This window comes from Melanotaenia boesemani, chromosome 11, assembly GCF_017639745.1.
Source record: "Melanotaenia boesemani isolate fMelBoe1 chromosome 11, fMelBoe1.pri, whole genome shotgun sequence".
Classification (NCBI taxonomy): Eukaryota; Metazoa; Chordata; class Actinopteri; order Atheriniformes; family Melanotaeniidae; genus Melanotaenia; species Melanotaenia boesemani.
The window spans coordinates 6608213-6629778 of record NC_055692.1 but is presented as its reverse complement, the minus strand read 5'-3'; the positions used below and the strand labels follow the sequence as shown (position 1 = coordinate 6629778).

General features: G+C 39.0%; 1 protein-coding gene and 1 pseudogene across 1 annotated transcript; both read right to left on the bottom strand.

The window, feature by feature from the left end:
* Positions 1-603: 603 nt before the first annotated feature.
* Positions 604-11427, bottom strand: ckap2l (cytoskeleton associated protein 2-like). Its single transcript, XM_041999633.1, has 9 exons — positions 11251-11427; positions 9300-9366; positions 9157-9211; positions 7876-9065; positions 7570-7765; positions 6722-6880; positions 3777-3837; positions 3292-3445; positions 604-1477 (listed from the first exon to the last, which is right to left on the bottom strand). Exons 1-9 carry the CDS (start codon positions 11288-11290, stop codon positions 1171-1173), a joined length of 2229 nt encoding a protein of 742 aa, XP_041855567.1. The 5' UTR covers positions 11291-11427; the 3' UTR covers positions 604-1170.
* A 407-nt stretch (positions 11428-11834) lies between these two features.
* On the bottom strand, positions 11835-20971 carry LOC121648535 (annotated as a pseudogene).
* Positions 20972-21566: the final 595 nt, after the last annotated feature.

The following is a 21566-nucleotide window of genomic DNA, read 5'->3' as shown; positions in this document are numbered from 1 at the left end:
TTGTTATTTTAACAGGACTCAGCCAGAATATATTATACATGGTCTCACTTTTGAAAGCATAAAACCAAGCATGGTTTCAGCACAGGGTGGGACAGGGAGTATTTGCATGAAAGGGGTCCCCAAGCAAAAATAGGCTGGGAACCACTGCACCAGTTTCAAGGCTTTATTACACCAGTTATATCAGCACAGTAGTCTATGTATGCCATGTCGTCTAATAAAAAATATATTTATTTATTTTACAGCATACACTATTAGAATAATTCAAATGATAAAGAAGAGAAATACTGAGTTTTTCATGTTAAAACTTGTCAAATGTGAAAGGAGACTTTAGTGGACGATTCCAGACTTTCCTCCTTTGCTTTGCTTCGAAGGATGTCTGTCAACAAGTAGAGGCAGCTGAGTCACTCAAGCTGAGATTGATCTGCTCGGTAACTGGTCGAACAGGACCCGTGCATGTGAGCTAAAACTCTTTACGCCAACTTCCGCAATTATTCATGATTAAATAAAGGTCTATACTGTGTATAAATGGAGGGGGGTACCTTTAAGATCAGTAATCAAATTGCTCAAACCCATTATTGATCATCTGTTGACTGTAGGGTAAAGGTAAATGCTACTACACATTTCCTTCAGATGGTTTTATTACAATCTAGTCTGAAAACTAAATGCAGAACAGATAGTTGTCAGGTTATCAATACCATCTTTCCATTCATGGCTCAGTTTATGTGTAAGGAATGTGAGATGAAACCTATCTGCTAGACTTTCAGGTTGCATCATGCACTTTTCTGCTGCAGTGTGAATGTGTGTGGGGGTGTCAGCTGTGAAGGAGGCACAGATGATAAGATCTGTGTAGAAACTGGTTCCACTCACAACATGTTAGACCAGGACTAATGAGCAAATTTATTAAAGAAAAAGTACATTACTATTTACAAAGTATTATTTTTCAATAAAATAAAAAATAAAACAAGCAACTTCCCAATAAAGAAGTACAATAAATAACAGCCCCATGCCTATCTTTATAAGAACCAGATCCACCTTTCATTCAGAGAAATGTGAGATCTGACTCCAAAGAACATGCATCTAACTTTTTTGTCTCTTTGTCATGTTGTGAGTGTTTAATGCAGTCAGTTATTTTTTAACTGCAAAACGTGATGAGCAAGTGTGCAGACAAAGTTACGCATTGTCATCATAGACGAGCTGGACAAACACTTTATCTTTTAGTGCCTCGTTCTCTCTGTAAATGTACAGTGTGTCGCTAGGAGACAAGCTGCTCTCGCCATTTTCGGGTTCTTTGCATCTTTCATCATCCTCCTTGGAGATCAGATCATTGTAGGAGGTGACACAGACGTCGTGGTCCTGTAGGGAGGTCGGATATCGGAGGAAGGCTCTTTCTATTCGCGCTGAACGTCGCACTGGGGTGAAGAAGCGAACCTCCTGCCCATTGAACCGTATGGCCTCTCTCTTTTGGCTAGGATGGCCACTGAAGGACAAGTGAAAGATATAATTAATGTGATGAGCAGCTTCTCATTACTTAAAAAAAACATGTCAGAAAAAAAGTCATGAAAAAGATGTTTCAGAAGGGTCAGATTGTTGGCACCAGCCAAAGAAACATCTAAGGAGATGCTGAAACTATTAAAACTGAATTGAAAACTGTCCAACACATTATTAAAAACTGGAAAGATAGTGCGGAACCATCATCTTCTATGTAGAAATGTGGAAGAAGAAAAATCTTGATTGATTGTGATCGCTCATCAACAAAGGTTTGGTCAAATAAAATCATCTGTAACAAACAAAAACAACAATAACAGTAGAACTCAGGCCATGTTTAGTGAAAGTAAGAACACGAGCAATGTGAAGGGAACTCAAGGGATTGGGACTGAACAGCTGTTCAGCACTGACCATCACGGAGACTAACCAGAGTAAATGGCTTACAGATTGGACTCTGGAGTGATGGAAGAAGGTCATGTGGGCTGATGAGTCCAGATTTACCCTGTTCCAGAGTGATGAGCACATCAGGGTAAGAAGGGAGGCAGATGAAGTGATGCAGCCATCATGTATGGTGCCTACTGTACAAGCCTGTGGGCGCAGTCTATGATAGGGATGGGTTGATACTGATTCTAGCATCAGAAATACTCGCCAATCCTACCAAAAGTAAGGAGATCGGCACCAGCCAGTATTTCTGTCTAAAAACCATCCGATACCATGGAAACAGAATCATAATTCTTTGGTACTGCACAACACAAACACACCCAGACACAGGAGTCTTGCTTTGTTTTGAGTTGGTAGGTGGAGATGCGGCTGCATTTCAGCATTGTTGTGCTAAAATGAGACATTAATGGTATGTTAGTATTTGCGGTTATTACTCATTAGAAAATACCCCTAGCAAAACAACATGCCTGTGCAGGGCTGAAGTTTCCAGAGGCGACATGAATGCTGCCAAATTTACCACCAGCAACTTTATTAAGTATTTTGGTTGGAATCACGTGAAAGAGCCAGAGTTTGTTGCCTTAAAGGAAATGCGCAACGAACCACCGAAATAACAAACGCTGGCAAATGCTTTTAAAAAACATGAGGAATTTGCAGAAGAAAGCCTCCACAATAACTGAGGTCTTAGAATTTATTGTTCTGGATTAACAGCCATTGTTCTGTGGAAAGCATTAACATGCCTTCTCCTCCTTCGCTTCTACTCCTCTTCTCTCTCCTGTTGTTCCGTTACCGGCTGTCGGTGCTCAGCTGATCGGCTTCTCTGGTCTTTCTTGTTGTGTTAGTTTATTATTCAGCTGAGAAGGAGGAAACTAGCGGCTCGTGGTTTAGCTTATATTTAACCCAAATCGGTATTGGACAGAAAAAAATGGCATCGGAACATCCCTAGTCTATGATCTGGGGTTGCTGCACTGGTCAAGTCATGTTTACATTACAGCTGACTACCCAAATATACTGAATGAGCAGGTTATTCCATCTTCCCTGGTGGCATGGTTATATTCCAAGATGACAATACCAGGATTTATGGGGCTCAGATTGTGAAAGAGTGGTTCAGGAGCAGGAGACATCATTTTCACACATTTATTGGCCACCACAGAGTCCACACCTGAACCCCACAGAGAATCTTTGGAGAATACTTTGCACAGTGGTCTGACTCTCCCATCATGACCGAACACTGGACAGAAATACATGTTGTGATGTTGTAGAAGATTATCAAAACAATGCCACAGCAAATGCTGCTGTAATCAAAGCTAAAAGAGGTCCAATGAAATGCAGCTTTTTTTTACGAGCGGTGTAGAAATACAAACATACCCAGGAGTGGCTGTGATCTTGTACTTGACAACAGACGAGCCTCCTCTCTCCTCATTGATCAGAGCTCTGACAGGTTTTGGGGTCATCTCTAGGTTTTCTGGAGTATTTTCAGCTGTTGGAATAGGGTCCTCCTCCTTCTCGTTTTCTTCAGATGCTGGTAACAAAAAGAAAAAATGTATACACAGAAAAAATTTTAAAGTGAAAAAAATAATGCTATTCAACAACAGGAAGTGACTAAATCAGTTCAACTTTGAAGCTGTAGAAAAAAAACACATACAGATGGGACTTGTTTCCATGAACTGGCTTATTTATGTGATCATTCACGTCATTAACATGTTCACTAAATTCAAGACTAACAGCAGAAATACGATGGCAGTCAAGTGGATTTACAACAGGATAAGACCATTTTAATAATAATAATAATAATAATAATAATAATAATAATAATAATAATAATAATAACTTAATATTGGAGGGGTGTCTACCTTGAATCTCGTCCTTTTTCTTCAGGATGTCAAATATTACTGTTCGCAGCTCATCAACTGGCTACAATGAAACAAGCACAGAGAATACATCATCAAAAGATATTTTAGATTTTAGATTTATTTTATTGTCAATTCACCTCACCTACACACAGAACTGTTTCTCATCAGTATTCGTTTCATTAAGCTGTACTGACAGTCACAAAGTGTTGAAAGCTTATAAGTGCACTGTCAATCCACTTAAACCCTCTGTTTACTTAGCTTAGCCATGTAGAAACTATTTATCAACTGATTATCATTAGCACCATCACCATGATTTCTACAGTCCGTTGTCACTTGACACGCAACACATTGACACATAATGAGAAAACTGACTCTAAAAATGGTTCTGAATAATGCTTCACTAAGGTCATGCCCGATCTCACTTAAACAGCAAACATCACATTCCCACCGTAGCTCTGTCCATCCACTCCTGTGGAACAATAATTGGATTAAAAGATTGATGAAACCAATAATTTTGTGTCGCTCATGTTTGACAAGGATTTTACAAACACACTGGCAGATGTTCCTTTTTTTTTTTTTTTTTTTTTTTGTCATGTGATATTAACTATAATATATAAACCTATGAAATCTACAGTCTATTCATAGCAGGAAGTCAGCTAACACAAGTCTTCATTAAAACTGGTCTGGGTTCATAATAAAGTCTGAGCTCTTGCAAAGAAAATCATTTTATAACTAAAGACTGTAACCAACAGCTTGATTAGCCAAGTTACCAACCCTTGCTGGGGAAAAAGAAAGAAAAAAGAACATTCAAGAAAAATTTGATTACATCTTTTTCATACACTCACTAGAAAAATTAAATATAGTAAAGAAAAACTCATCAAAACATTTATGTTAAGACAGTAATACAAAGCAGAGCTGTGCACGTCCCATGGAAACGTTTGGTTTGTCTCCCACACTGAGACAAAGAGGCATTTTTTTCTGTTTGGTGTAATTAGGATTGTCAAAATTAAACTTAAGATGTCATACAAATAATTGTAATTTACGGTTTAACTGGCTTTTTCCATTAGTTTCAAACAACTTTTACACTTTAGATGCCTGATAAGGAAGAAGTTGATGAAATGTTAAGTCTGTGTATATTAGTTCTTGGCATTAACACTTTGGATAAACACCGTGGTGGCTTTTTAAAGTAATCTGTGTATGCTTCACTGGCAGCTTTGTGTCAACACTTACTGGCTTCTCTTCTAATATTTCTTAATCTGATGTACTGACATTACGCCATCATGGTAAGAATAAGGTGTCATTCAAATACCTGCCAAGTAGTTTTTATCATCATGCAGTGTCTATGCTGTCTGTCGTGCATGATGATATTTCTGATATCATCTCTTAATTCCACCCTTAAAACACCACTAAATCAACCACACCCCCAAGTACTATCACTTACTGTCATATTATCACTTACTGTGTGTAATGCTGTGGGGTAAATCGAGAGCTTACCCTTTAGGTGATATATGGTAAATCCACTACGAGTAATCCATGATAACAATTATTTATTACATTTTTGTTATGAAAAAAGAAAAAAGTTACATCGTTTGTTAGATTAATTTACATAATTTTAGTCTCATAATCTGACAAGCTGAAAAACATCTGTACATTGCTTTTAAAATGGTTGAGTTCTGCATCCATTATTACATTAACAAAAGCAGGTAGACCAAAATAACAGAAAGAGTTATTTTAAATAAAAATGAAGATGGACATGTTTTTTTTTAGGGCTGCATCTAATGACTGTTCTGATGGTCGATTAGTCACCGACTATTAAAACAACTAGTCGACTAATCGGATTATGTATCTCTTATGTATCTTAATTATTAAATGGATCTTATTTTACTTTCAGATTTGAAATCTTGCATGAGGTTGTTATGAAAGTCTGACGTTCCTCTTCTTTAAATGTTCGAGCATTGCAGACATACTTCCGTGGGAAGCAAGGTCCATTTTATAAATCTTACATGTATTTAATTTATTTTGTAAGTTTAACGTGAAGTTATTTCAGACGTTTGACGTCCTCTGCCGTTGCTTTATTCCCTAGTCGGCCGCCATATTTTTCCTCTGGCAGACTTTATTGCACATGTGCAGCGATCAGCAGAGATAAGAAAAGAAGACAACGTCTCACTCTGTAGTTTTTTTTTTTGTTTTGTTTTTTTTGCCGACAATAGTCGACGGGTAAATTCGTTGTCATTGACGACAACTTTGACTAATCGTTGCAGCCCTAGTTTATTTATCACTGCATCATTTTATTCATCAAATTCACATGTTTTTTTGTCATTATTTTAATTGCCTCCTTTCTTTTTGCTGATTGTAAAATTGTGTCCATAAGCCTGACTGGAGCTCTTAAATTTGTTCTTGTAGAAGCCTGATTCAGCCCACTGTGCGTCTTTTTGTATGTCAAAGTCTACACACACACACATTTTATGACTTTAAGTGACTTCAGGACTGTAGGAGGTTGTTTCTGACTGTTCCACTGTGTTGGAAGGACACTTGATGCCAGCCTACAATTCTTGAGTGTCAAGTTTGCTGTCATCCTCTGCCAGTCTGTAGCTTTGCTGTCCTCATAAGTCAGAATGAGATGTGCTTGTGTTGGAATTAAATTTTTGCAGGTAATACTCGGAGATGCTTATTTAAGAATAAATTGCGGGGGTAACTCATTTTTTCCAGAGCTGTATATAATACTAAGTAACCATAAGGTTTCAAATAGACCTTGTGTTTAGCATTGGGCTGTAACATAATCAGCATCCTGCACCCAAAATCTTTAAATATGTATTAACATGACAGTGTTGCAAATGTTGAATTAAGCTAAAAGAGTCAATCTTGGTGAATAAGACCAGCTGTAAGATAAGTCACCTGTAAGAATTGCAATAAATCTCACATAAATCACATTGTGGTTGTCTTACTTCCAACACAACACGAACAGCCTCTTCAAACATGGGCAGGACATCCAGGTTGCCCTCTCGCTCCATCAGGCGAGCTCGACAGATCCAGTACTTAGCAAACTTCTGGGACACTGCAGGCAGCCGTGAGAGAACCTCCTTCACCTGGTTTGGAGGGCAGCCCTGTGGGTGTAAGAGAGATCTTTAAAGGGAGGCTGCCAGAACGTGACAGTTAAAGTTCTTGTCATATGGTCAACAGTCTGACAACTTCCCTAACCAAACCTATCCATACAAATCTACTTATTAATTTGGGAGTTTGTAGCAACTTCTCAGACTGTCTTACCTTGAACAAAAACAGAAAGGCTCGTGGTTTTCTCTGAAGCTTTCTTTCTTCAATTTTTTTGCACTTATATACATATACTGTACCTAACAATTTTGATACTTTCTAATTCAACTGGTATGTGAGTCCAAACACAGTGATCTGCTTGGCACTGTCGCCTCAGAACAAGATATTGTTCATTGTTTTGATAATATTGTGACATTTCATTTTTAGTTGCAGTGAACCCCAATTCATCATTTTGACAGATGGAGAACAATCTGGAACAAAACTATAAACAGCCTCAACAAGCTGTTGTGTAAAAGGGCACATGATTTACATGAGTCAGCTCTAGGCTTCGTGTAAAGTCTTTACATGTTTAAATAATACTGAAGTACACAAGATCAGACAAAGCTGTTCTCACTACAGAGCTCATTACATAATATCCAGACGTAATTCCCATGTTCTGACTTAATAAATTCAGCTGAAATTTAACATTAGGGAGGATGATAACATCAGATAGAAAAAGTTAAAGACACACCACACCCGACTCTACCTCTGCAAGCAATTTGATGCAGTCAGTGAGGGAAATGTCCACAGCACAGACGAGGGAATGGGCGTCATCTTCAGCCTTCATGGTTGCCCAGAAAGGCTGAGCTAAAGAAACAGTTCGTCTGACCGGAGGTTTCACCGGCATTGGAGGACGTTTATAGGAGATGCCCTTTGCTTCTCGCCATTCTTGCAGTTTTTTCCTAAAATCCAAACATTACAAAACACAATAGAGTTACAGTTAAAGTTGTCACTGGAATGGAAATAAGTCCCATAATGGTGATATTTTCAGCAGTGGAACTGGTGTACTTACAGCCTTTCTTCCTGGGCTGCAGTGAGTGTTTTTCCCTCTGCCTGGGGACCAACCCTGACCACAACCTTTGGTGTCTTCATGTCTGTAGCTCGGCCTGTGAGAGTAATGGTCCTGGAAGGCTGTGGCACTGTCTGTGACAGTACTGGTGTTTTTTGTTTTGGTCGTACTTGAAGTTGAGGGTTATTTGTTGAGCTGTTATCTTTCTTGCTTTGTGTCACTTTATTTATCTTGGTTTTCCCTCCCAGATTAGTCACAGCAGTTCGGTTAACAACGCTGACGCCTCTGGAGCTGTGCCTGTTTGCTGGAGCCAAGGATGTCTGGGGAGCAACTTTGCATTGTTGGCCATTCTTTCCTCCATCTGCCCCAGATCTACTTTTCACAGATCTGTCTGCAAGTTGACAAGACGGTTTTGTAGTTACTACTGGTTTGTGTTTAGCTAAACTGGATGCTGCTCTTAATCCACTTGACAACTGACTCTTAGAATTTGGCTGGGTAAGTTTATTCAGGAGTGGATACTTGTTCTGAGCTTGAACTTTATCCCGAGCTTTTATAGTTGAAGAAACAACCATTGCAGGCCTCTGGGAAACGGTGACTGATGACGTACTTTTGGATTGCACCTTCTTCTCATCTACAGTAGTAGTGGTAGTGGCATTATAACTTGCTGTGGCAAGACGGTGTGGTATATTTGACTTTGTGCTTCTTGGTTGAGTCACTGTAGGAATGAGACCTGTTTTTGTTTTGACAAATGGACCAATGCTCAACCTGGCACCGGCCATTTTCATTGGATATGATGCAGCCCTGTTTGAGCTGAGGCTGGATTTGGAGTTTGATTTTGCCCCAAACTTAAGCGCTGCATCTGGGGGGGCTTCGACAGAAGTTTGAATTCCTGCATTTGGCTGTTTTCTGAGATGGCTGGTTGTGGACAAATAAGATTTTGAAGACACAAGGGTGTATGTTCTGGTGAGGTCAGGGTTTTGATTAAGTTTTGCCTGTGCTGGGACATTTTTTGAGGATTGACGAGTAAAATTCTGTTGTCCATTCCGTGTGCTGCTTTTCACATTTGTATTGTTAGTGACACTAAATGCTCTTCTAGGAGGGTCTTGGCTGAACTGAGCAGTCAAAGTTTGATTTTTTGACCCATTACATTTGAATCTCTCATCTGGAGCTTTGTTCTCTTTTCCCAGAATAACCTGTGAAAACCATAAAATTACCTTAGCAGTTAGTTCCTTCAAGAAATCTGACTAATATCTCACAGTTCACGCAAATCATTCCACACCCTACCTTCAGTGCAGATGTCACAGGCTTCTTTTCCTGGCAGCCGTTATTGAGGCATGGCCTGAAGAGTAAAACATCAGTTGATTTGGCCTTGACGAAAACAATATTTCAAAACCACAAAGTTATCCTATGCACAGTAGTACTCTTACCTAACACCGGGTGGTTTCACCTTCCCTTTCGCTGCCAGGTATTCCATCAGCTTCTGTTTACGTAGTTCTGTGACAAAAAAATAACACAGGTATTCATCACCAGTCATATAAATTAGCATCTATTAAAATGAAGCTGTAAAATTAATATTAAAGATTAACACTTATGGTCGGAATCAAAATCCTAATAGATATGATTCATGAATGAATGTATGAATGTAATGCATTAAAAGATTTGGAATATGTACAAATAGGTGACATATTTTTATAAGGGAAAAAAACACCAGTCAAAGCAATGCGTTTGCGCGCTACATTTTACAAGGATTTAACAAATCTCTGGAACTTTACTGAAAACAGCACAAGTTTTTCTCTAGTATGTTAAGTTAGTAGTGGTCTAAAAGTCTATGTAATGACTACATCATACAATTCAGACTATTTTCATACTGATTACACTAAGCCCTATGGATGAAGGCTTCGCCATCCAAAGTCACTAGCATTCTGATCTCTCAATGGACAAGTGGAGCCTTGCCATGTCAGTATAAGTTTATCTTTTATCTCTAATTTTCAGTCATCAAAAGGTGTCTAAGGAACACACAAAGCGAATCCAGAGAAACTTGCTGCCATCTAGCTGCAGGTTTTTCAAGATTTAGTCTATAATGTTCCCAAAACAAGACCAAATGTGCATTTTAGTGAAAATACATGTTTAAAACTGATATTGATGCTCAAGGTAATCAATGGTATCTGTGTGCATGCAATAACTGTTAGCATGGTGCCATCTTCCTGTTTTATTACAATTTACTCAGGGGTAGTAACAGACAGAAAATCTTTTACACTGGGAATACATTCTCTGAGGTCTATGGATGTGCTTAAATACTAAAATCAATATATCAGCCTTATTATTGTGGAACAATTCTTCATTTACTTTTGAAATGTCTTGTGTGTGTGTGTGTGTGTGTGTGTGTGTGTGTGTGTGTGTGTGTGTGTGTGTGAGTGAGAGAGAGAGAGAGAGAGAGAGAGAGAGAGAGAGAGAGAGAGAGAGAGAGATTAAGCACTTAATTTTTTACGCATTTTCTAGACTCTGTAGTGTAGATTTACTCTGTTCAGAAACTACATATACTATAGTAAATGTGTTGAAAACTTTGTAGTACTTCAGCAAGTAAAGAAATATTAAACAGAAAACAATAAAGAGAAATGCATTATGTCTGGAAAATTATTTGCTGTAATTTAAAACACTTTATTAATAATGTATTCATTACATGACATATCTTACATAATAAATATAAACAATCTCACTCAGCTGAAAGGTAAACAAGGTAGGGTTAGTGGTTAAATTTAGTTAGTAGAAGAGAGGATACGTTGAAAAGTACATTCAAATCTGGATTAGTAGATCGAGCACTGGAAAAGTTTTTGCGTTTCTTCACATATTAACAAGCCCACAACATTACTTAATGGTCTCCCTGCAACAGAAAGCGTGCTGACTATGATCCTCTGGAGCAGGAAATTTATATTAAAACACATAAACATTTTATGCTGACTTCTTGAGGGGCTGGAAACAGCATTTCTGGTTTTCTTAGGACCTGCACACTCCAGCACAGCATAGTCTATGATTATCGCATGAGTGTGTAGCCAATTAACACTCAAGAAACATGCAACCACGCAAAGACCCAACTGCCGATAGTTAAATATGGTTATTTTCTTTTTATTCAAGTATTTCTTATCTATACTGGTTTGTCAGGGTTGTATCATGCTGGGGCAACAAAAATTGCTTCGCACACATCAAAAGAGACTACCAAAAAACAAATAAATAAATAAGTCAAAATCTTTTATACAGTTTAACGCACAAACATGCATATACACACACAAAGCAGCCGAGGCCCGTTAGGACGGACGTTAGGACTTGACTGTTAGCTAACCGACATAGCTAGCTTTTTCCAAACTTAATAAGTTTGCTAACCTTTTCTGGAAAGTATTGGTGCGGGTTCATTCGTCTCCATTTCTACTCGAATTTAATTTCTTCTTTTAGTTTAATCCAAACTTGACATGAAAATGTTTTTTTTCGCGGTGTATTACCAACAGCTTCTCCTGTTACAACACGTTAAACAGCTCCATAACAAGAGTGCTCGCATATCCGGTTTTGAATTTGCCGGGGTGTGAACGGCTCTCCTATCTGATTGGACAGTTTGAAATTTTAAACAATAACGCGCTTGCGCAAAACTCCTGCGTTAATTGGAGCAAAAAACGTAAACAAAGGTTATAAGCACACACTGTTGGCAATACAGTGGGGTTAGCAGGCAGGAGATCAAAGGTTTGATTACCTAGGAAAAAAAATTAAAATTTATATGCTTATCGAACTTCTTACAGTCTAAAGTACATATTTCCCTTTTTAAAAACTTCAGGAATATATTAAACCCCCCAAAGCACAGAGATTTATATGATTAAAATAATTCTTGAATAAATATTTTGTGTTAAATCCTGATAGAAAACATTAAAGAGCAATTTAATTAATCTATAAAGTTTTATTAAGGATTTTTTGCATATTATTTAATACTTCTCAGTAAGCAAAACATTTACATAATACAAAAGTTGAGATTGATATAAATAAATAAATTATTAAATCCAATCATCTGTCAAGTTTGCCAGAACAATAAATACACAACATGCTCATCATATAACATGATGATGTCAAAAGCATTTCCCTTTCTGTACTTGGTACATACAGTAAAATATAGACACATTTTATACTTGAAATACGTTCTTCTACATATTGTAGTACTTAAAGGTTTTCTTAAGACAGCCAAACTTCTGCCTCAGAAGTGGATCCACATCCTGTTTGTGGAGGTTTTAACTCTGATGCTGGATGTTGAAGGTTCTATAGCGGTCGGCGGTCTCCTGACACATTTCCACTGGTCTGTTGTCATCCGTCGCTGTGCTGATGTACCAGTTGGGGAAGCGAGCAGACACGAGGGTGCTAATATTCAAGCCTGTGTCCTGTTTGTAGAAGAGAAGCCGAACCAACTCACTTTCTGCGCTGATTCTTGAGAGGCTGTTTTTGTCTTCCACTGCCTGAAGAGGGAAAAGATCTGTGTCAGACGGTTTCACACTGGACATAATCAGGACTAATCATGTGAAATTAGCTCATGTAAGAGACCCATGGAAGAGCTTTACCTCCAGGTGCAGAGTTGGTGTGTCACCATCCATGTGGCAAGACAGGTACAGGTTTGTGTCTTTGATGCCCAGAGCGACAGGCCTGGCCCCAGCACTGAGTATAGGGTTCACATAGGTTGCCATGTTCAGTTGAACTGAAAAGAGATTTGAGGATACAGGTTTACTAACTCCATCAGCCTTAGTGATCAGACAACTACAAACACTAATTTATGAGAGGCAGATTTGAGCTTTTCATTTTATGTTGAGTAATGTTTTTATCTCACAATATTCAAATAGGAAAGTTCTTTGGGTGTGTATTATGTTTCACCCTTTACCGGGGTCAACTGAACAGTTCTACTTAAAGAAAAAAATAAAATCTCCAAAACATATGAACATCCTCCATGACCCAAAGACACATTTTTAGTCTTAAACATTGTGTGAATTTACCTTTACGGTTTTCACTGCCTCCCTGCAGCATCACAGCATGGAGCTCCATGCTGTCTTTGACCAAAATCAAGCTCCTCTTCTGGCTGTCAGTCACGGTGCACTGGTATTCTCTGGCTCTGCTGAACTGAGCTGGTGAAGACGAACTCCTTTCAAACACAATATGCTCTGAAGGAAGAAAAAGATACACTCTATTAATTTAATCCTAATTAACCTTCTGTGATTTGGATTTTTGAAGAATTCTCCAACAGAGAATACAGCAGTGCAGAAACAAAGTCTTGTTTGTGTGGTTACCTTCTACGACGCTTTCCAGCATAATGTTGAGCAGGTTTTCGTCTCTGAAGCCGGTGCTCAGCACCCTCTCCGACCTGCCGCCCTTCAGCCTCTCCATGGCAATGATGAGACTGGCAACGTGCTTCATTGTAAGTGGATGATGGGAAATCTCCAAGTCCAGTCCTTCTGGCATCTTCTTGCTCCACATCTCACTCATGCTGCAAGTCATCTCAGATTCCATCTTTTTCAGAGTAAAGTCTGCAGGGAGACAGGAAAGCTACATCACACATCTGGCAGCTGCTGCTACAGACTTATTCATCACAACTGTTATTATCAGCAGTGGTTTAGGGAATTAATAAGTAGTTGTCATTTAATTACATTATTAAAGAACTTCAAAATAAAACCAAAGAAAAGATCTTGTTTAAAAATTCTCTCAGAGACTAAACAGCCAGGGCTAGAAGATTCTGTTTACCTGTGAAATCCTGTAGATCGGAGCTCTGGTTGTGCGTTTGCTTGGTTATCAGCTTTCTTGCTGTTCTGCCTGTCTGTGCTGACCTACAGCGTTCTTAAAGGCAGCTGAAGGAGTGTCCCGTGTCAGGAAGTGGGATGGGCTCACTGTATTCTCTAGGATGATGAAATGTTGTACTTACTTGGTGTTTCCCAATATGTGGAAAGAAGATATTTTTGTGTCTAATTTAAGTAAGGGCTGATTGTAACACATCCAGGTGCACTGAGGTTAATAACACACATCATTCTGTTGAGGAATAATACATAATACATACATTATACATACAATACTGAGAGTCAAGATCAGGGGGGCTAAGGACAATTACAGGAGAAAAACAACATGGGAGAGGCTTGGAGTGGTATGAAGACCATCACTGGTTTCAGGCCATCCAACAGCGGAGGAGCTGAGGGCGATGAGGACAGGGCCAACGAGCTGAATATGTTTTTAACAGATTCGACTCTGCAGTGACTGCTCAGCCGCCTTCTAACTCATCAGGAGCAGGCCTTAACAAGAGCTTTACGAATCATTAATGATTCCTTTGGCCACCCAGCTACAGAGATGTTTGACCTCCTGCCCTCAGGGAAACAATATTGTGCCATTAAGTGCACTACATCTCGTCATACTAAAAGTTTTTTTCCACAAGCTGTCATGACTTTGAACATTGCACTTTGAAATACCTCAGACATGCACCTTACTGTTCTAGTTACCTCTTTTATTGCTATCTATTTATAATGTTTTTATTGTTTCTCAATATTTATGTGTTTTAGGATGTGTCCATGTCTTGTATTTTTAGGCTTGTGCTTCATATGTTTTGTCTGTTTAAATGTTTTGTCTGTTTAAATGTTGTCAATGCGCTTTGAGCTCTTGGCAACTGTTTTCCAATGTGTTTTTTTATACTGCAAATGGCAAATAAACTGAACTGAACTGAAACCCCCTGTCACACCACCCTCTCTAACTCCCTCTCCTTACTGCTGCCTCCAGTGACAGACCTGACAATCCTCCTTCACCTGTCAACTTCACATGTAATTAGGTTGAGAAACAACTGAGATGACTACACTCAGGCAAGGCAGCAGGACCGGATGGGGTGAGTCCCCATGTCCTTTAATGCTTGTGCCTCCCAGCTCTGTGGAGTCTTAGACTACATCTTCATGATGAGTCTGAGTCTACAGACGGTCCCAGTGTGGTGGCAGACGTCATGCCTTGTTCTAGTACCAAAGACCCCACGTCCCAGTGGACCCCAGGATTACAGACCCGTAGCACTGATTTCACATGTCATGAAGACCCCTGAGAGACTCATGCTGGATCAGCTCCGACCCATGGTTAGACCACATATGGACCCCCTTCAGTTCGCATACCAGCCTTGTCTCGAAGTTGAGGATGCCATCATCTACCTGCTCAGTCTTTTCTACACCCACCTGGACCAGCCGACAAGCACTGTGGGGGACATGTTTTTCTTACTTTTCCAGTGTGTTCAACACCATCAGGCCGACCCTCCTGAGTGAGACTACCCGACCGGAGGACCACAGTACGTATGTGCGCCTGCAGCACTGTGTGTCAGACAGTGGTCAGCAACACTGGAGCACCACAAGGGACTGTCCTCTCCCCCTTTCTCTTCACCCTCTACACATCTGACTTCAGCTACCTCACAGAGACCTGCCACCTTCAGAAGTTTTCTGATGACTCTGCTGTAGTTGGATGTATCAGTGGAGGAGATGAGGTGGAATATCAAGCTGCGGTGGACTGCTTTGTCACATGGTGTGAGCAGAATCATCTGCAGCTTAATGTGACAAAGACTAAGGAACTGATTGTGGATTTTAGGAGATCCAAAACACCAGTGACACCTGTTTCAAAACAGGGTGTCAATGTGGAAGTGGTGAAGGATTACAAATACCTTGGAGTGCATATTGACAATAATCTGGAGTATGTTAAGAACACTACTGCACTTTACAAGAAGGTCCAGAGCCGTCTCTATTTTTTGAGGCAGCTAAGGTTGTTTAACATCTGCCAAACACTGCTTAGGATGTTTTCTGAGTCTTTTTGTGGCCAGTGCTATCCTCTGTGCTTTTGCATGCTGGGCCAGCAGTCTGAGGGCTGCAGATACAAACAAACTAAACAAATTGATCCGCAGCATTGTGGGGATGGAGCTCGACTCTCTGACGGTGGTGTCGGAGAGGATAATGTTGTCCATAATGAAGATAATACTGAACAATACCTCCCTCCCGCTGCACAACCCGGTGATCAGCCACAGGAGTACGTTCAGTGAGAGACTGATACCATCTAAATGCTCCACTGAACGACACAGGAAATCATTCTTACCTGTGGCCATCAGACTGTACAACTCCTCCATATAGCCACAACATCCACTGTTATACATTTACAGCTTGCATTACTTTTACATTTTACAGTTTATCATATTGATAATACTGTACATATTACTCACTGGCAGGATTTATCCTGTACTGTTTGTATAAATATTGTAACTAATTTGTCATTTTTCTTATTGTGATTTTTATCTTTATCTTATCCTTTCTTTATTTGGTATGGAGCGACTGTGTGCACACAATTTCTCCTGGGATAAATATAGTATTCTGATTCTGATGATTCTGATAACAGACCAGGCTGAGGGTTCATACAGTTTCCAGATTTTTAGATATAGTAAAACCAACTTATCTTGGCTTCCATTTGGCATAATTAAACAAGTCTGAGAAACACCTGAGATATGACACAATCCACCAAAATACAAGAAAAGGCTCCAACAATAAAAATATTAATCTACAGGTTAAAAAGAAAATTAAGTACAACACAAATTTTACAGACCAATCACAGCAGAGCATTTTCTTTTCATGGAGGACTACACAATGCACAGGGCCCCACGAGCCACTAGGGGGCCTCAAAGCTGTATGTCCAGCTTCCTCTGAGGAGAATTAAAATGACTTGCCTTTATTCCCTACATGCTTAAAAGTAATGGAGGATATAACAATTAAATTAACCTTAATGATCAGCTGTGGCTGGAGCTAATGTTGCATAATTAAGTCTAAATTAGTTGGACACCCCTGTTACATTACCTGTGATCAGGTATGATCAGGTTGGTTGACAGATATCCATTATTCCTGTTAGTGAGGATATGGACAGCATAAAAAAGTTATCCTAGTGGGGCAGAAAAACATAATAAGAAAACAGAGAAAGTAATGGATAAAGGTTAGGCATTTGTTCATGTGTGATGGGGAGATGAAATAAAGTTTACTAATATGAATAACACTGCCGCCATTCCTACAACTGTTTTCAGTTTTTGATGTTTTACTTTTGTTTTATTCAGAAGAACCATAGTATGACCAAAAGAAGTAAGTCTAATGTAAAATGTGCTGCATATGACTGTTAACTCTGTCTACAGAAAATAAAGATAAGAAAAGATAAGATTAGATAAAATGGTAAATGTTCTGTACTTATAAAGCGCTTTTTATCCACAGCGTTACATGTACGTCACAGTCACCCTTCCACACACACATTCACACACTGATGGCGGAAGCTGCCATGCAAGGCGCTCAACCACGATCTATCAGGAGCAATTAGGGGTTCGGTGTCTTGCTCAGGGACACCTCGACATGAGCTATCTAGGCTAGGATTGATCGGCAACCCTTGGGCTACAGGACGACCACTCTACCCACTGAGCCATACCGCCCCCATAAGATAAGATAAGATAAGATAAGAAAAGATAAGATAAGATAAGATAAGATAAGATAAGATAAGATAAGATAAGATAAGATAAGATAAGATAAGATAAAATAAGATAAGATAAGATAAGATAAAATAAGATACAATAAGATAAGATAAGATAAGATAAGATAAGATAAGATAAGATAAGATAAGATAAGATAAAATAAGATAAGATAAGATAAGATAAGATAAGATAAGATAAGATAAGATAAAATAAGATAAGATAAGATAAGATAAGATAAGATGTACAATAGAATTTGTTTATGTATCTGCTACTAATGATGAAATAAACACACAAAATAAATATAATATACATGCAAACGAAAATACAATGTTTAACATATAGAATATAAAAACAAAATAAAGTGTGATTGCTTCTTATATAGACTGTGCAGTATTGTGCAAAACAAGATAAGATGAGATCCTTTATTGATCCCACAGTGGAGAAATTTCACTGTTACAGCAGCTCAAACACAAAGTGAAAAGACATTAAACTACTGAGAAAATTAAAAAAAAGACAATGTTTATGTACAATAAACACTAAATAAGTCTAATCTAATCTAATAATAACAGAAAAAGAAAGAAACAGCGTTTATATACACAGCCTCAGTTTGATCCAGTTCCAAAATGTGCAAGAATATAGCTGTTGTGTTGATTTATCAGGTGAATGGCCTGTTGAAAGACAATCTTCTTCATCTTCTCAGTCTCAGCCCTCAGATAGTGGAAAAACTGGCCTAACGGCAGTGGTGAGAGGGGGCCATGTCCAGGGTGGCTGGGCTGTTTGCTTGGTAACTGCAAGGGTTTTGTCTTTACAGGACTAATTCTAAATATTTGAGAGCTTCAGGCATGTAAGCAGAGGAGTTTTCAGGAGGACCTGCATGGTCTGAATGACCAGGTACAGACTCCTGACCAGTAAGCAGCAGGGACGTCTTCATCTGCAGACGTACATGCTCATCTGCTTGTTTTTTAAAACCAGCTGATCCAGCTGACTGGCCATCAGTTCTCTCTGATTCAACATGAGTAATATTCTTACAAGTGTTTATTTTGGACATTGATATGTAAGTACGTGAGTGATAGCCTGACCTATGTCACATTGATCTTGGCCAACTTTATTTATTCATTTTGTTTTGAGCTGGAAGAATTTGTGTTGTTGATGAAACTTGAGCCATTTTACTGCTTTGAAAATTTAAAGTGAACATTTTTGTAAAGCACTCAATATCTGTTCTATTTATTTGGCATATAGAGGATTGTTGTTTTCCATGTATTATCATTTTTTATTGATCTGTTATCTCGCTTCGGTGGTTCAGTTTAAGCTGTTTCATTTTAATGAGATAGGATGTTATGACTGTTGCTTTTGGTACCTGTGAGGTATAACAGATTGTGGCATGTTTGCGGCCTAAGGAACTAGGAATCTCTACATTCTAGTTAAGTAAACTTGGGGCCACCACACAGCATTTTGCAATGGACCCCTCACAAAGCTGGATATGTCTCAGACTGGACGGCTGTAGTTTTAGTACTGGAAACAAGAACCGCAGACTGGTCAGATTCTTATTGCTGGTGGTTGTTTTTTCCTAGTCTTTCCGTATATCTCCTATCATCCTTTCTTAACTCTGTGATCCTTCACATTATTCTTGTTCAAATCTTTTGTCTTTAATGTTCTACAGATGTTTAATACATCCTGACAGATCACATAAAACGCACATTTAAATCATCTATAAAGTTTTATTCGTGATTTGTTGCATATTATTTAATACTTCTCAGTAAGCAAATCATTAAAATAATACAAAGGCTGAGATTGTGTATAAATATATAAATAAAAAATCCTTAACGACAATAATAAAATATCAAGTTTGCCAGAACAATAAATACACAACATGCCCATCATATAACATGGTGATGTCAAAAGCGTTTCACTTTCTGTACTTGGTACATACAGCAAAATATAGACACGTTTTTATAACAAATACTTGAAATACATTCTTCTACACATTGAAGTACTCAAAGGTTTTCTTAAGACAGCCAAACTTCAGCCTCAGGAGTGGATCCACATCCTGTTTGTGGAGGTTTTAACTCTGATGCTGGATGTTGAAGGTTCTGTAGCGGTTGGTGGTCTCCTGACACATTTCCACCGGTCTGTTGTTATCCGTCGCTGTGCTGATGTACCAGTTGGGGAAGCGAGCAGACACGAGGGTGCTAATATTCAAGCCTGTGTCCTGTTTGTAGAAGAGAAGCCGAACCAACTCACTTTCTGCGCTGATTCTTGAGAGGCTGTTTTTGTCTTCCACTGCCTGAAGAGGGAAAAGATCTGTGTCAGACGGTTTCACACTGGACATAATCAGGACTAATCATGTGAAATTAGCTCATGTAAGAGACCCATGGAAGAGCTTTACCTCCAGGTGCAGAGTTGGTGTGTCACCATCCATGTGGCAAGACAGGTACAGGTTTGTGTCTTTGATGCCCAGAGCGACAGGCCTGGCCCCAGCACTGAGTATAGGGTTCACATAGGTTGCCATGTTCAGTTGAACTGAAAAGAGATTTGAGGATACAGGTTTACTAACTCCATCAGCCTTAGTGATCAGACAACTACAAACACTAATTTATGAGAGGCAGATTTGAGCTTTTCATTTTATGTTGAGTAATGTTTTTATCCCACAATATTGAAATAGGAAAGATCTTTGGGTGTGTATTATGTTTCGCCCTTTACCAGGGTCAACTACTAAAAGGAAAAATAACATCTCCAATGCATGTAAATATCCTCCATGACCCAAAGACACATTTTCATTGTGTGAATTTACCTTTGCGGCTTTCACTGCCTCCCTGCAGCATCACAGCATGGAGCTCCATGCTGTCTTTGACCAAAATCAAGCTCCTCTTCTGGCTGTCAGTCACGGAGCACTGGTATTCTCTGGCTCTGCTGAACTGAGCTGGTGAAGACGAACTCCTTTCAAACACAATATGCTCTGAAGGAAGAAAAAGATACACTCTATTCATTTAATCCTAATTAACCTTCTGTGATTTTTGAAGAATTCTCCAACAGAGAATACAGCAGTGCAGAAACAAAGTCTTGTTTGTGTGGTTACCTTCTACGACGCTTTCCAGCATAATGTTGAGCAGGTTTTCGTCTCTGAAGCCGGTGCTCAGCACCCTCTCCGACCTGCCGCCCTTCAGCCTCTCCATGGCAATGATGAGACTGGCAACGTGCTTCATTGTAAGTGGATGATGGGAAATCTCCAAGTCCAGTCCTTCTGGCATCTTCTTGCTCCACATCTCACTCATGCTGCAAGTCATCTCAGATTCCATCTTTTTCAGAGTAAAGTCTGCAGGGAGACACGAAAGCTACATCACACATCTGGCAGCTGCTGCTACAGACTTATTCATCACAACTGTCATTATCAGCAGTGGTTTAGGGAATTAATAAGTAGTTGTCATTTAATTACATTATTAAAGAACTTCAAAATAAAACCAAAGAAAAGATCTTGTTTAAAAATCCTCTCAGAGACTAAACAGCCAGGGCTAGAAGATTCTGTTTACCTGTGAAATCCTGTAGATCGGAGCTCTGGTTGTGTGTTTGCTTGGTTATCAGCTTTCTTGCTGTTCTGCCTGTCTGTGCTGACCTACAGGGTTCTTAAAGGCAGCTGAAGGAGTGTCCCGTGTCAGGAAGTGGGACGGGCTCACTGTATTGTCTAGGATGATGAAATGTTGTACTTACTTGTTGTTTCCCAATATCTGGGAAGTAGATATTTTTATTTAAGTGAGGGCTGATTGTAACACATCCAGGTGCACTGAGGTTAATAACGCTGTTTGTGTTGTTGAGGAATGATGAACGAGTTCCAGCATGTAGGCAGCAAGCTGAGGGTTTTGTTTACACTTTCTAGATAACATCTGAGATGTAACACAATCCAACAAAATCCACTCTAAAGCAAAAAAAAAAACTAAAATAAAATAAATAAATAAATAATAATAATAATAATAATAATAATAATAATAATAAGCAGCAGTCTGAGAAGCAAATTTAATAAAGCATCAAAACCACTTTCCTGCTAAAATGCTGATTTTTATGTTCTATGTGCCATCAAAAAAATCTGGAAATAAGTAAAGTAAAATGAAAACAGTAAAGGTTGTGCCAATATTTAAAGCTGGTGATAAACATAAACTTTCCAACTGTAAGCCAATTTCTTTACTTCCTC

Coding starts and splice junctions, on each gene's coding strand:
- ckap2l (XM_041999633.1), bottom strand. CDS start 11,290: ATGGAGACGAATGAACCCGCACCAATACTTTCCAGAAAAG. Junction 6,881..7,569: donor GCATCAAATTGCTTGCAGAG/GTAGAGTCGGGT, acceptor TTACACCCACAG/GGCTGCCCTCCAAACCAGGT. Junction 3,838..6,721: donor CTGTTCGTGTTGTGTTGGAA/GTAAGACAACCA, acceptor GTTTCATTGTAG/CCAGTTGATGAGCTGCGAAC.